This window comes from Vitis vinifera, chromosome 12 (genome assembly GCF_030704535.1).
Source record: "Vitis vinifera cultivar Pinot Noir 40024 chromosome 12, ASM3070453v1".
Taxonomy (NCBI): Eukaryota; Viridiplantae; Streptophyta; class Magnoliopsida; order Vitales; family Vitaceae; genus Vitis; species Vitis vinifera.
The window spans coordinates 18,566,895-18,582,220 of NC_081816.1; the positions used below are offsets into that span (position 1 = coordinate 18,566,895).

Consider the following 15,326-nt stretch of genomic DNA (forward strand, 5'->3'; position numbering starts at 1 on the left):
TCATTAAGTAATAAGTAATAAGTAATAAGTTTTACCAAATGCCCACTTAAATATAGCTTTTAAATGAATTATTTAATCAAAAGACAAATATAAAAAAATAAAAAATAAAATAAAAAGGAACACACTAAACAGGCATCATAAAATCTTTCACATGATTTCTTTACTTTTTTATTCACCTTCTTAGAAGACGATTTTAATATTTCCTAAGAAAATTATGAAAACACAAAATTGGTGTTTCCAGATTTTCTATTTTTATAAAACTCTATTTTCTGAAATATTGATTTATGTTTTCTTTACAAATGAAAACAATTTAAACAAAAAAGTGATTTATAGTTTCCATTTTTAAAATTGATTTTCACTTCTTTTGACTTAAGGCATTTTCAAGATAAGAAAAAAAAAGGAATAAAAGCTATTTTTAGAGAATAAAAATAAATGAAAAACATTTTCCAACCGAAACCCATTGTTAATGTTTTCATCTCATTGTGCCTTTTTCTAATCTCCATCCCGCACTTTGATGGGCTAAACTCGAAAATGGAAAGTTATATCTTGGCACTTGCTTTAATTTACATTTGTTAAATTGGTTTTGACATACATTTTTCATAATAAATGCAAAACAATAGCCTGAGTTACAAACATGATTTCCATGGTTTTTTAGGTCTCTAATCACATAAAGTATTGATTCCCAAATTAATGATGCTCTAAATTTAGTGCATAGGGCATTCAGACTCTCAGTTCCATCAACATCCATTTTCATTTTCTCACCTGCCAAAACCTTATTGTACAAATTTCCATTCAACCTTCAGATCCATCCCATGTTCCATTTTCAATCCTAGCCACATTGTTACCATAGGGCAAGTTGCTAGTACCAAATATTTAAGACAAGTATACATACAATGCAAATCAGTCCATTACCCTAAAAGAAAAGGAAAAAGAAAAAGAACTTGTGTCACAGAAAGGAATAATCTATTGGGTCAGTGGCTTGTATCCAAAGTGATACCAAACTGTGCTGACAAGGAGCCTTTGTAAGAATCTGATACAGCTCCTGCTGTTTCTGAAAGGTTGCTCTTCATCTCTGAAATTTTTGATACCATGGGCTCTTTGTATTTCGAAACTGAGTCAACCAAAGCATAGAGTTCCCAAGCACATATCTGAATTTCATCCTCATTTTGCTTGATTGCTTCCTGCAACTTCAATTTGGACATCTTCATGACGACATCAAAGTCTAGTCAGAATCCCTTGAATTTTTCGATAATATTCACATTAATCAAGAACAATTATAAAGCCAGGTAGAAATTTTTAGCTCTGAAAAGGGAAACCAACTTATGTTAAAATAAGTTTCTTTCAGGTTTACGAGATCCACCCTGGCAATATTGATATCCTTAACTAACTATTTAAGAGAAGAAAAACAAAATTATACCTCCAGAACATCTGCCACTTCTCTTTCCACAATATCTACATTATGGGTTTCTATCTCAACATCCTCCACCAACTTCTTAGCTTCCATTGCACATCTGGAGGTGTAGTTTTGCGTTTCCTTCTTCAAAAAATTTAATTGAGCTTCCACCTGACAAATTGATCATTCATCCATGGTTAACCTCATACAACAATAGCCTAAAAAGAATTCATTCTGATGCCTTGTCAAAAATCAACCAGAAGATAAATATCCATGAACGAAAAACAATTAGATTAAACAATGTGTAACCCAATAATTTATGTTGCAAAATCAAGTTAAACATCAGATCCATCAGAAACAACGAGATGCATGATACTATTCGATAGCTTATTAATAAAATCACATTATTAGGAAGACACTACTCAATAGCTCGACACTAATAATGGAGTTCTTTAATAATGGAATAACCTTACATGGCATAGTTATGCAAGCATTGTTTAAGCTAATGTCAAATATAGTCAAAGCCTTGACAATAATTTCCAATCAGCAAGTTGGAAAATTACTTGCTAAAAAATATACTTGGAAAAGGAATCAAATGTAGTCAATCCTTTGTAGGGACTAATTATCATCCAAAAATAATTTTTCTTAAGTGTTTTATAAGCCATCAAAGCTACTTTGAAAATTTGGGGCCTGACAATCTATGTGCAATAACAATTGACATCTCCAACAGATTATTTTTTCTTTTTTAATCCAAAACAAATCATTCATTGATATGAATTTAATTACAAACCAAGGATGAGAAACCCTTTCAAAATATAAAGGATGATTAAAAATTGAGGAAAAATCTAACAAAAGTAGCAAGATAGCTATACTAATCAAGGACGATACAAGAACTTGAATATAGCGACAATGTACACTTGAAGGGGGTAAAACATACCTTACAGAAGAGTCCATTTGCATGGCTCCACATTTAGCCAATCAATCTGCAACCTGATTCACTAAATGAGGGGACCAATAGAAGGAACAACCCAAGCTACTAGCTAGATCCAGGGTTTTAGGGAGCTACATGTCATACATCCCAAGACATGTGATGGGGGAAAGCCTTTCAAAGTATATTCAAAAAGGAAAGGAAGGCACAAATAAACTTTAAGTGGGATTAGTATTAGTTAGAATAAAATTAGAATTAGTATTTATTGGAATCAAATTAGGAATAGCTAAATAATTTAGAGGAGACTTAGAGTCATAATAGGTTATATTAGAATCCTAGTAGGCTTTGAATTTCTTAGAGAAGCCTATAAATAAAGCTAATTGATGTAAATCAAAGTAATGGATCGATAATTAATAATATAACGTTTCCTTGCATACTTTGCAATTTTGAATGGTAAGACTCTTGATTTTCTTCTAGGTGAGACTCTTAGAAGGCCTTAGTGAGACTCAAAGCTTTCTAGCTCTTCTTCTCCGTATCTTCTTTCTCAATGTTTTTTCATTTTATTTTTCTTTACCATAAACTTTATCCTTTATTCCTCACCTTAAATGGTTAAACCCTAAAAAATAAAAACCGTAGCCCACTTATTTGATTGTAGGCAACCATCATAGGGTTGTCTTACGTCAATATGTCCAACAATTTAATCATCCCTTTTAATCCAATTTGAAAATAGCACCTATTCTTAACTGAATTATACTAAAGCATATTTGGGTCACTTTTCTAAAGCACATGTCTGGTTTCCAAAAGTGGACACAATTCTAGAATTATGCAATTGGAGTATGTGCATCTAGGGCATCCTGAAGATATGTGCATTCTGAAAATGAACACGTATTCCTATTTCTTCTCCCTCTTCTCCCTCTTCCCTATATTTATTATTTATCATATCTTTACATCACCTAGGTACCATATCAAAACCATACAACAAGCTGGCCCTTGATCAGCATCCATCTGACCCTGATCAATGGACTTCAGAAACAATGGCATGCACCCTACATTTAACTTCCAAGTCCTCTGGACCAATTTGACATAACTATGGTAGCACACTTTTTGGGTCACCCTTTGTATTAGTTCAAAGGAACATTACAACCTGAGCTGTCCATTGATGCCAAAAAGCTGTAATGTGGGTAATACATGCTTTGCTCATATACAATAATTGTTTTTAGCAATGGATACAAAATGGATGTCTATCTAAGGCATCCAAAAGCTAAGATTTTATCTACAACCAGAAGAGTACAACCCCTAAAGTTGAATGGATACAAAATGCCCATGATTGTCCCTTAATAATAACCCCTAACCCACAACCGGCTCCGATTTCCCAAAAAGCAACCTTCCCAGGAAGTGTTTCTAGGAGGAATAACAAACTTATCTCTCAACTTATCCCCTTCATCACCCACATAGTTTTAAAAGGTGCAAGGCGCACCTAAGATGCAAAGTTTCCTATAGCTTAAGCACAAGGCGCAACACAAGGTGTGCGTCTAAGTGAAGTGAAATGTGACCTAGAATACACATCAATTTTATAAAATATGATTCAAAATCTAATCTGATCAATAAAAAATTTAAAATTCGAAACATTTAAAAGAAGCATTCAATAAAAAAGTAATGAAATTATATACATTTCAGTATATAATTAGAAATTTAAAAAATAAAAGTGTTTACAAAGGAAGAGTAAAGCTGACAAGGCACACTTTTTCAATAAGGCACATATCTTGGCAAGCAAGCGCTATAACTTGGGAGTGGTGGCGCCTTGAGCCTAGGCGCACTTAAAGCACGCCTTTTAAAACTATGATCACCCATTAGACAGATGGTTAGACCAGGCAGCTCTTGCTTTTTTTTTTTGATAGGTAGACCAAGCAGCTCTTGCTATTAAATTTTGAGTGACAACTGCTTGTGTAACTGACACCATTTGCCCTTTGTACCAAATTTTAGATTGACCATCGGGTGGTACTATACTCCTTTCCAATTATTTTCCCTCCCATATTTCATTTGAGTCATTCTGGAATTTAGCAATATTCTATCCCAATGGAATTTCTAGGAACAACATTTTTCTGTCAAAATTTGAATACATCCAAATTATCACCTTTTTGAATTCTAATTGTAGTCCAATCAATTTAACCGCAGTAATTGATTTTCCAAGAAATTTTCTTATGTGCATTCAACTACTAGCAATTCAAGAAAACATTTTTTTTTTTTTGGATAGGTAAATCACAATTAAAAAAACAAATTAAACGAAGGGGCAAGCAAGATTAAAAAACAATTGTCTTTTAGATTGCAAAGAAAATACCAAAGAAGCTTACGGTTACAACTTTAGTTTTCCTGGAGTGGCATCCATGCAATATAATGACCATGCAATTGTATATGCTACTGCTGGTACTTTAGAAATGGTATTGCTAACAAAGTCAGACCACTAGGTAAAGAAGACCTGCTTTGATTTGTTATATAGATAGATGGATACAAAGAGAGAGAGACAGAGAGAGAGAGAGCGAGAGAGAGTTTGGCCTTTTCTGAGAGCAGCAAAAAGAGGTTGAGTTAATTTGTACTTCAGTTAATTGCATATTCAATAGGGGATCATTGGCTCCAACTATGTGCCCACCCCCTCCATCTGTATCCTTATGTATGTGTCTGAGAATTTTATGGGTCTGTCATTCTTTCCAAAATTTTTATGTGCTGAGGAGTTCTTCTTTCTTGTAACATGATCAATCTTGTTATTTGTACCAAAGATATTCAGGAATGTCTTTGAGAATTTTATGAGTAGAGGATTCATCATCCTCTCCAAAATTTTTGTCTTCTGGAGTTAATCTGTATCTAACATCACCAATACTTTTACCCTTCTTTAAAATTTTTAGGAAAACAAAGTGAAAATCTGGCTGCTCCGGTTGACACCCTAAAAGCATATAAAAAAGGCATAGTTTTTTATTCTTCGTGAGAGGTATATAAATGCATAGCTGCTGAACAAGAAAAATGAGTTCTAATTCACTTACTTCATCACAACTAGTTTGAAGTGCAGCAAGACGATTTTTTTTTGCTTCAATTTTAGCAGCATTTTCAACTGATTGTTCCTGAAGAGAAATCAACTCTTCCAACTTTAGCATAGAGCATTTTATTTATGTCATCAGCAAAGGAGTCAAGTGCAGGCTTAAGCGTTGATTTGTAATCAATTCCCAAAACCTCAGCAGGCAAAGACCCTTTGGCATTCAAAACATACTGCAAACCATTTCCTAACTTTAACCTGGAAACCATCCAAGAGAAAATACTTCAATCACACAATAGATTGTAGTTTAATAGGTTGAAAGAGTTGCATGAGGTGGCATGCTAATTTTTCAATTCAAAGATGCTCCTGAAAATTAAGTATTTAGTGTTGTCTCTTCATGGCTATTAGTTTACTTCAAAAAGTTAAATAGAACATGGTCCCAAGGGAAACAATAGGCTCCTAAGGCAGGGCTCAGGAGGCAAAGGGTTGGGTGGGAATGGGAAGGTTCCAAGTTGAAATTCATCTACCGAGAGAGAGAGAGAGAGAGAGAGAGAGAGAGGGGAGGGGGGAAGAGGGGAGGCTACCTCAAAAAAAGAGGTTGCCAAGGGCAACTGTATCACCTATCTCTTTCTAAATAAATTATTAGAAAACTTGTGAGGATGGAAGTGTTAAATGGAGGTTTTTTTTTTTAAAGCCAAATCGAGAATGAACATTAACTAACCTTAAAAACCTTTTTATTTTTCTTACTTTGACAAAGCTCCAGAATGGTTAGCAGTTTGAGAGTAACACTTAGCTCAAAAGGTTAAAGAAGATGAACAAACATGAAATCATAAACCAATACAAAAGATGTAATGCACCCAAAAGATAAATGCACGTAAGGCAAATTACAACTCAGAAACTACCCATTGTTGGTGTTGAATCACAACCCAAGTAAACAAATGAAGTTTGAGTTGGCTACGTGGAAATAATGCATGTGACTCAAGAAGACATAAGCCATTGAATGATTCAGCAACTACATTCACCTGGTCTGAATTTTTGTCGACTGAAATTTTATTTTTTTGTTAGGTAAATTTTTTTGTCCCTATTGGGATTTGAACCTGAAACTTCCACAAACCCTCCCAAACCTTTACCTCTTGAGCCAGGCCTCAAGGGCATGTTCACCGGAATAATTTAAGCAGAGAACAGCAGCTGGATCCTTCTTAGGAATCATCAACTAGTCATGCTGTAACTACAGAGCCAGATCCTATGTTCTCACTGAAGTTATACTAAAATGTTGTATATGTTAATGTATTTGCTAAGAACAGGAAAATATTTCATATCACCCATAAATGACAAAAAAAATCTTGTAATCTAATTCATGGAGGTAGATAACCTAATGTTGATAAGAATCACAGTAGACTTCAATGGAATAGAGAAAATTAATTCCAAGCAACACCAAACCTAAGAAAGAACACGATTCTACCATGTTCATTAATTATCAGAAAGCATACTGAAGATTACTAGAAAGACTTTAGAGTATGCAACTTAAGAAATTAAGAAAATCCTAGTGGAGTGGATTATAGAGGTACCAAAGCCAAACAAAGAGGATAAGGAAAAGAAAACCTCCAGAGAGCCTGGTTGCATTCAATTGAAAGAGCTTCAAGCTCCTTAAACTTGTGCCCAATTGTCGTGTCAACATCCCAAGACTTCTCCTCCCAACCATTCCTTGCAACCTCAGCCTCCGTGATATCTCTCTCAACTGCCTGCAACTCCCTCTTCATCCTCTCTGCATCTCTTGCATTAAACGTCTGCAACTCAACCCTCTTCTTCAGCTCTTCATTCTCCTCGCAAATTCTATTATTCTCTTCAACCTTCACCCCCAACTCCTTCTCCTTCTCATCCAAAATCTTCTCCACAGATGCAATCCTTCCTGAAAATTCTGCAATTATTGCATGAAATTTCTTCACATCCTCCTCCAACACCCCCCTCTCCTTCTCCACAACCTCCTTAGCCGAAGGCCCCGACCTCAATTCCTCCAACCTCCCCTCCCTCTCTGCCACCTCCTTCTCCAATGCCTTCACACCTTTCGCCACTGCGTCCCTCTCCCTTTCCAACTTCCCCATAAACTCCCTACCCACCGCCTCCATCCCATCATCATCCCCGCGAATATAATGCAAGTAACTATCCAATGCATACACAAAAGTATTGTCAAAATACTCCAAATTCGACACAAGATGGTCATTATACAATGCGATTTGAGCCAACCAATGCATTACGCCTAAAAGGGAAGGCCAAACAGGCGGGGTTCCGGGGGCTTTGAGAGCGGACTTGTTGAGCTTGATCGGGCAATTGAGATGCTTGAGGAGGATAGGAAGATCGTCTTCAAGTTTGGTTGTGGGGAAATCGAGTTGGGAGATGAGGAATTTTAGGGTTTCGGAAATGTCTTTGGCGGAGGGGAGAGGGGGTTTGAGGGGGAGAGGAGAGGAATGGGAGGCGAGAAAGGAGTTGATGGTGCGGATGGCGGAGAGTTGGTAGGACCGGTTGGTGAGGGCATCGCCGGCGGAGGAGCGGTTGATTCCAAGGGAGGAAGGGTGGCTGCTGGCGAAACTAGCGTCAGAGTTGCGGCTGAATTGGCGGTGGTGGTCGACGGAGGGAGGTGGTGGCGGCGGTGGGTGGATAGAGTCCTTCGGACGGCGGCGGCCGGTGGCTTTCATCCCCGGCTGTGATGGGCGTCTCTCTCTCTTCTGAGTTCTTGTGAATTCTGAATCTCTCTTTCCCGCCTATGGGCTACTGGGAAAATGACACTGCTTTTTAAATTTTATTTTTGAAAACATTTTTTTTAAATGAATTATTTTTAAAAATATTAAGATATTATTTCGTATTTTAATAATATAAAATATTTTCACCGAAAGGAAAAAACAAATCAAATTACCGAAAAAACACTGTTGACTGATCAAGGACGGGCGGGCAGCAAAGTATTGATGAACTTCAACAGGTTAGAAGGATGAAAGGTGCTGATTGTGTATTAGTTCAATTCTTCTTTAAATCTATTTTCCATACATCTTGATTAACCTCTAAGTAATTGCATACTCAGATTATGCAGTCAAAAGCAATTTCATATTGATCCAGCCTGCATACGTGAGGTTCAGGAGATCTCTCTTTCAAGTCAGTTCCAACATAAGCACATTGTTCAATATTATGGCACATTCAAGGTATTTTTCAAATTTTTCTTGTTGGATTGGCTTCTTGTTATGTACCACTCTTGGAATCAGGGCTACCGTTTGCAAATTTGCATTTTTTGTGGCAATCTTAGATTTTTTTTTCCCTTTTTTTTGTGTGTATATTCATGAAATCCTGTCAATTTCATACCTGAATCTTTGGGAGAATATATCGATATATATATATATAAAAAACCCTACATAATGCTGCATGCAAGACACAAATTTAGGAACTTGATCTGGGTCTTGTAGAGTTGTTGCATGAGTCCTCTGGCATCTTTGTACCTCAGAGGACTTAACTCGCTGCTAGTGCTGGGTTGGGCCTAATTTATAGGGAAGAAACATTGGTGGAGGCAGTTGATAAAGCCCAGAGTTGACGGCTGTTAACACTGGTGAAGAGGACGGGAAAATTTTTAGCTTTGAAGAGTTACCTCATTCTCTTAACTACATCTGTGCTCAAGTGGCAGATTACTAGTCCTAATATTCCTCAGAATGCTCCTGGCTTTAGGAAGAAGACATGAATTATGGCATCAATTTGGGCATACGTCCCTCCTCTGCAGTAAATCTAGAGTGCCAACTAAAACTTGGGACTGATAATTTGTTGCTCTCACTTGGGAACCCCCATGCAGTAACATTAGTTAGGTCTTTTCCTCATAGAATAACCATGAAAGTCTTTGTGCTTATTAGTATAATGGCTACTCTAGTGAAGGCCCAATGTTCAAGAGGACTTAGAAAGGATCTTAATGTTATGGGATTCAAAATCCTTAGAAGGCATGAATCTTTGGTGGTATCTGTCTTAAGTTCAATTAAAATTCGATTGAAACTTATCTGGAAGATCCGTAGGTGTTTGAGGTTTTGGACCAAATCAATTGCAGCTTAGGGAGAAGCTGAGTAACTGCTCAGGGTAGCTTTTGATTTGGTGCACTGAGGAGAGTTCAATGTTATTGGGTCTTTTAGGGAAAAGCTATTTTGTCTAGAATTCCCAGTAGCGTGAATGACACTGATGAGCTAATCAAAAGTTGTGGCTTAGTTGATTCATCTCTTAGAGTGAGGCCTTTCCATGGTCAAACAAGCAAGAAACCCCAGTTTGAAGAGGTTTGGTAGGTTCTTGATCTCAACAGAGTGCAACATCATTCAAGAATCTTACCTAGGCTAGTATTTGATTATGGTTCCATGATATGGAGGTTAACTAATTAGATGATTCTCACCCTCTTTTCTTTTGAAAATATGTGGTTGCTGCACCCAAAATTTGGTGATATTATTATGGATGTTGCATGAGATTCAGGTCTCAGTATGGGAATGATAGATTTATTGTGTAGCCTTAAGTCAATCAAAGCTTTCTTTGAAATATTGAAGAAAGAAACTTTTGATATTTCTGGCAAGAGGAACACTGTGATAATCACACTTGAAGGAATGGGTCATATGATGGAAGAACTTTGATATCTTAGAATGAAAAGGAAAATAAGGTTGGAGGAATTATGGGAGGGAAGAGCTAGAGACAAGAGTCTAGGTTGAAATGGGTCAGGGAGGGTAATTGCTACTCAAAATTGTTTCACTGGGTGGATAAATTATGGCAGGTAGAAGAAGCTAGAAAGGAATGCCTGGGTATTTGAAGATAGGAAGAGTTAGTCTACTGAATTTCAGGAGAATTACTATGGATATTAGTTACCAAGAATTTATCAGAATTCCCTTCAACATCAGTTACGTTCCCAATTGGAATAGTAGTGAGCTGCTTTGACAGTTGGTGTTTTGAAGCTTAATTTTGCTGATGTTCCTTGGAAATTGGGATTGGATGGCTATTGGCAATCTAATATAGGATCACAGGCAAGTTTATTCAAGGTTCTCAAAGAAAGCTGGTTTTGGGCTGACTATTGAAGCAAAAATTTCTTGCTCTAATGGTGGAGGTGGATTAACTAATAGTTTTATCTTGGGTGGCTAGTAGTCGGAGAGTGTTGTGCGAGATACAATCATTGGGTGCTGAGGATCATGCAATTTGATAGTTGTGTTCTCTTTTCCCTGGAAGCCTAGATCCTTGAATTAGAAAGGCTATTAGTTGGCCAAAAATGGATCCTGTTCTTGGTTGGTTTAACTGGGGATATCATGCCCCGTGTTTTGGTGGTTAATTTCCTTAAGGTTGGGCAGCGAAAGGCTCTCTGGTGTGCGGACTTCTGTATTTGTCTTTTTATAAGCCTGTGCAATTTTTTTGATGGATTTGTTTTGCTTGTTCCTTTTTACAAATTCTTTGTATATTTTCTTAATTTCTTCATAACTAAAAATAAACAGTACTAAAGCTCTGTTTAGATTGACTTTTTGGAAGCAAAAAGATCCTTTTTAAGTCTAATAAGATCTTCAATATGTGTTTTTGGCTTCACTGAAGTACTTCTAACCTTAAAAGGAGTTCAACACATACGTATGGGCAAGCTGTTTTTCAGTTTATGTGGGAAATTGTTTTATGTTTAGTGAAATCACACCAATGCCAAGATTGCCCCTTTAAAATAATGGTTTTAGCTTTAGCTTCAGTTCCTCACCAAAGTTAAAGGCAAAATAATATCCTCAAACAAGACCTAAATCTGAGGCCACAGCAGCACTGTTGCAATCTTCATGAGGTTGACTGAGTACATGTCTCTGTTAGAGAGTTAATAGGGATTCTGAGTCTATGTTGAGTAACCAAGGTTTTGCTTTTAGAGTTGTTATTATTTTCAATCATATTTTTGGATGTTAATCACAAAATTTTATTTCAGAGGCTATAGAAGGATTGCCCTGACTGGATGACTCTTAAAGTGGCATGTTCTGTTTTAGCTGCTTGATGAGAACTAAACCTTAGACTAAAATTCATGAGGGGGTCTCTTGAGCTTCCCATCTGTTATTTTTCAAGTTCACTTTTTCCTCTAAAGAACCTTTTTTTAATCTCTCATCTACTTATCGTATCAGCTATTTTATCATGGTATTTGGCCTTATTGTTGTTTCAAGCTATGTTCTTGCCTTGTAGGTCTGCTTCTGAATGCATGTTTCTAAACATTCATGCATCATATGCATCTTTTATTTCCCTCGCAGGCTGTCTAATTGACAGTCTAAATACTCAGTAGTTACATTTTTCTGTTCTTTGGGGTGAATTAGTATTTTTCATGTTTTTGTTGTTGTCTGTTCCTTTATGATCTGGTTCTGGTACTGCATCAAGAGGATTGGAGTTCATGTCATATTTTTTTTCTTGCTTACTCACAAAATGTCTTGCCATTCCAGGACAAGACCAAACTTTATATCTTTCTTGAGCTTGCAACTGGAGGTTCACTTTTAAATCTCTATCAAAAGCATAAACTGTCAGACTCCCAAGCCTCTAAATACACAAGGCAGATTGTGAAAGGTTTGAAATATCTACATGAGCATAATGTAGTTCACAGGTGATTCAAATGATCTTACTACTACATTTTTTGGTTATATTGCTTGTGCTTTATTTGTTTATACCTTGCTCTATCCACATGCCATTACTGCTTGAAACATGTGCTGATTATTTCAATTATCTGCCTTTGCTACCAAGAGAATTGCATATGCATAAACTAAATGGCCTTCTTACTCAGGGAAAATTGGTTCACTCTGTTGAGAAAGTTCTTCAGTTTTTATTTTATTATTTTATTTTTGTTTTTATCTTCTTGAAACCTTCAATATTATTTGGATTGCACCGGTTAGCCCACTTACTGAATTCTGTGATTACAGACTGCTTGGTGAAGTGAAAAGTTCAACACTCCCACCTGCCCTCTTCCAGGAAAAGAAAAATGGAAAAACCAAAAACAAAAAGAAGAGTCAGGAGCATGGATGTTAAACATGGTCATTGTCTGATAACTAAGATGAAACTACCCAAAGCCTTGGTATAGATATAGATATCCCCAATTTTCTGTGTACCTTACATTGTGTCTTCACATGTGGGGTTTACGTTGTTTGTTTTGAGATTATTGTGTATCTTAATAGTTTAATCCTTTCATAAAACTCCATGTAAGTTATGATATGAGGTGTGGTCCATTTCCATTTGACTTCATGCAATTAGCTGTATTATATATCACTTTGTATATTCTGCCTCAGTGCTTGATCTTGCTATAATATAATTTTTTTTTTCTTTTTTCTTTTTTCTTTTTTCTTTTTTAATTTGTAAGTCAAAATTTTCTTTAAAAGCAACATATAAGAAAACATACATAATAATGATTCAACTTTCTCTCTCTCTCTGATTCACTTGATTTGAGTGTCTCTTCAGGAGAGTTTTTGGGTCATGATTACAGAATGGAAACCTGAAAATTGAAAGAATCCTAATGCAAAAGCCATTTACAATGCTACAAACTCTCTCTCTCTCTCTCTCTCTCTCTCTCTCTCTCATATGATTGAGATGGTAAATGGCATAACTAGCAAGGCTAGAACCATGGAGGGATGTGATCATGGGACTCAGAAGTACCACCAGTAGGTCATAAGGGAAATTAGGCTTATTGATTTGGTCATGCGCAACAAAGGCCAATAATTGCATTGTTAAGAAGAGATGGGTGGACATTGGGAATCAATTGAGGTTACTTCAGGAAATTAGACATTTGGAATGACAGTTGAAGCCACAATGTTGTACATTTACTTACACATAAATTGTTTCTGTTGTAAGACTAATAGGTTCTGTATCATCTTCGAGGGATATCTGGTGGATGTAAATGGAACCGTGAAACTTGTGGATTTTGGATTGGCAAAGGTTAGTTTCTATTTACTAGAGTTATCTCTCTATTGTTTCAAAATGCTAGACTTCTAAATATTATATTTCTGGTTGTATATCTTTTCAGTTTTGCAAATTGAACGACATAAAATCTTTTAAAGGGACTGCATTCCGGATGGCCCCTGAGGTATCTTCCTCTCTTTCATTCCTTCATTTCTTAAACAAATCATGTTTGGTTTTGAATTGAGAACTATATTTTATGGAACTGTACTCGGTAGAATCTTCTTATACCATGAAGAAGCATGCATGCTTAAAATGTAGGCTCTGAAACCCTTGCCTTTTAGCAGGTGGTTGCGTCAGAAAAGGAAATGACATGATTGAATTGGGTTATTGAATAGCTCGATTATTGGACTGGAGCTATCCCAACTAACAAATTGATAAGTTGTTGTTTTCCCAAATTGTTGCTCTTTCTAAGATTTTATCCTACAAGGCATTTAGTCCATGCCATGTCTTATTACCAATGCATTTTGATTTAGCATCAGTCATTAGTATCTTTCTGTACAACTGCCAATATACTGACACTAATAGATGCATGGAACCACTGAGTGCTCAATTGATGAGGATTTTCCATTCAAATCTGAGAATTTAGGCATCAAGCTACCTTTTTCCATTAACTCTCTCTACTTCTAAGGGTGGTTAAACCCTTGCTTCATTATTTGGTAACAAAAATTAGTACATCACCAGAAGATTGGTAGGGGGATCCTACAGTTAGGGATGCAATGAAGTGGATTGGAACTGAGTGACCCATCCTTCTTCCTGAGAACCCGATTTAGTACATTTCATTCCAAAGCTGCTCCATTGGGACAAATTCTTTAACTTTCTGGACTGCAGGTTTGTGAAGAGATGTTAAAGCCCTGGCTAAAAATGAAATAGTGGTGTCTGTTTTATAAAACAAAATATGGTCACCAGCAATCTACATTTTAGCTCGATATTGCCCTTCTGAAATAAATTTCTGACTCTTTGCCCCTGAGAATGAATTGTGGTTTTGCAACCGCCCAGATCTGTGGATTTGAATCAGTTTTTACTTTGAAATCATGCTCAAACACCCTCGTCTTACAACTGTGTTTATTTATAAATCCTGCACCAGTTGGGAGTAGAACTCTTAAATCCCTGTTCTAAATCATGTCCAAACATGTTATAAGTCTTTGTGTTAACCATATTTGAAAGTTTTTTACCAAGGACATTTGTCATTATATTATGTGGCACTGGCACAGGATGCTCCAAGCATTATGGTTTCTTATAAGTGTTGATTTTACAAATAATTTGTGCCACTGTAGGTCATTAATGAGGACAAACAAGAGAACGATGGTTATGGGTTTGCAGCTGATATATGGAGCCTCGGGTGCACTGTATTAGAGATGTTAACTCGGCAACATCCATATCCCAAATTGGAGCCGGTATGTATAAGCTTCAATGGAAACAAATAATCATTCCAACATTACATTCTTATAATGCATCCAAACATAAGAATTAGAATCACCAAATCTATTTCTATTCAAGAAGATATAGGAATGAAAACAAAGTTTTTATTCTTATTCCTCATTCCCATATACTAAACATGGCTTGAGGGCAATGGACTGATTTCAATGGTATGTATACTTGTCTTAAATATTTGGTATTAGCAACTTGCCCTATGGTAAAAGTGTGGTTTGGGTTGAGAATGGTATAAAGATGAGCCTAGGGTTGTCAATGGAGCCTGCAAATAGCTGTTGGATTTGAAGGTTGAATAGGAATTTGCACAAGAAGGTTTTGGGAGGTGAGAAAATGAAAATGGATGTTGGTGGAACTGAGAGTATGAATGTCTTATGTACTAAATTTAGTAACACTCTTTCAAAATATACAATATAAAATTAAGAAAATAAAATTTAATTCAATATCTGTAAAACAGTATTGGGAGACCGCATATTGGACGTTGTTTTCATAATCTTGTGTTTGTCCTAAGTCTTAACTCTTAATAGGAAAAAACATGTTTTTGATGGAGTATATTCCCTGCAATGAGGTGTACTTGTCCTTAACCTCCTTTCAAAGTCGAATCAAAAAACAAT

General features: G+C 36.2%; 1 protein-coding gene and 1 pseudogene across 12 annotated transcripts; one reads left to right on the top strand and one right to left on the bottom strand.

Annotated features, from left to right (window-relative positions):
* Nucleotides 1-732: 732 nt before the first annotated feature.
* On the bottom strand, nt 733-8,120 carry LOC100251555 (kinetochore protein NDC80 homolog; annotated as a pseudogene).
* Nucleotides 8,121-8,229: 109 nt separating this feature from the next.
* Nucleotides 8,230-15,075, top strand: LOC104881012 (mitogen-activated protein kinase kinase kinase 1). 12 transcript variants are annotated; one of them, XR_009467139.1, is made up of 6 exons: nt 8,231-8,336; nt 8,420-8,537; nt 11,784-11,941; nt 13,204-13,260; nt 13,349-13,408; nt 14,559-15,075. XR_009467139.1 is itself a non-coding variant. In XM_019223750.2 (5 exons), the coding sequence occupies exons 1-5, from the start codon at nt 8,307-8,309 to the stop codon at nt 14,706-14,708; spliced, it is 399 nt and encodes a 132-aa protein (XP_019079295.1). In that variant the 5' UTR covers nt 8,245-8,306; the 3' UTR covers nt 14,709-15,075. The 12 variants fall into 12 exon arrangements, 2 of the variants coding, with proteins under 2 accessions (XP_019079295.1, XP_059597235.1); XR_009467136.1 differs by having other exon boundaries at nt 8,232-8,336; nt 12,787-13,260; XR_009467137.1 differs by lacking the exon at nt 11,784-11,941 and having other exon boundaries at nt 8,230-8,336; nt 12,255-13,260.
* Nucleotides 15,076-15,326: the final 251 nt, after the last annotated feature.

What these genes read in the sequence shown, in the direction of transcription:
- LOC104881012 (XM_019223750.2), top strand. An exon ending in AATATTATGGCACATTCAAG is followed by an intron (nt 8,538 to 13,203) that starts GTATTTTTCAAA and finishes ATCATCTTCGAG; the next exon opens with GGATATCTGGTGGATGTAAA. An exon ending in TGGATTTTGGATTGGCAAAG is followed by an intron (nt 13,261 to 13,348) that starts GTTAGTTTCTAT and finishes ATATCTTTTCAG; the next exon opens with TTTTGCAAATTGAACGACAT.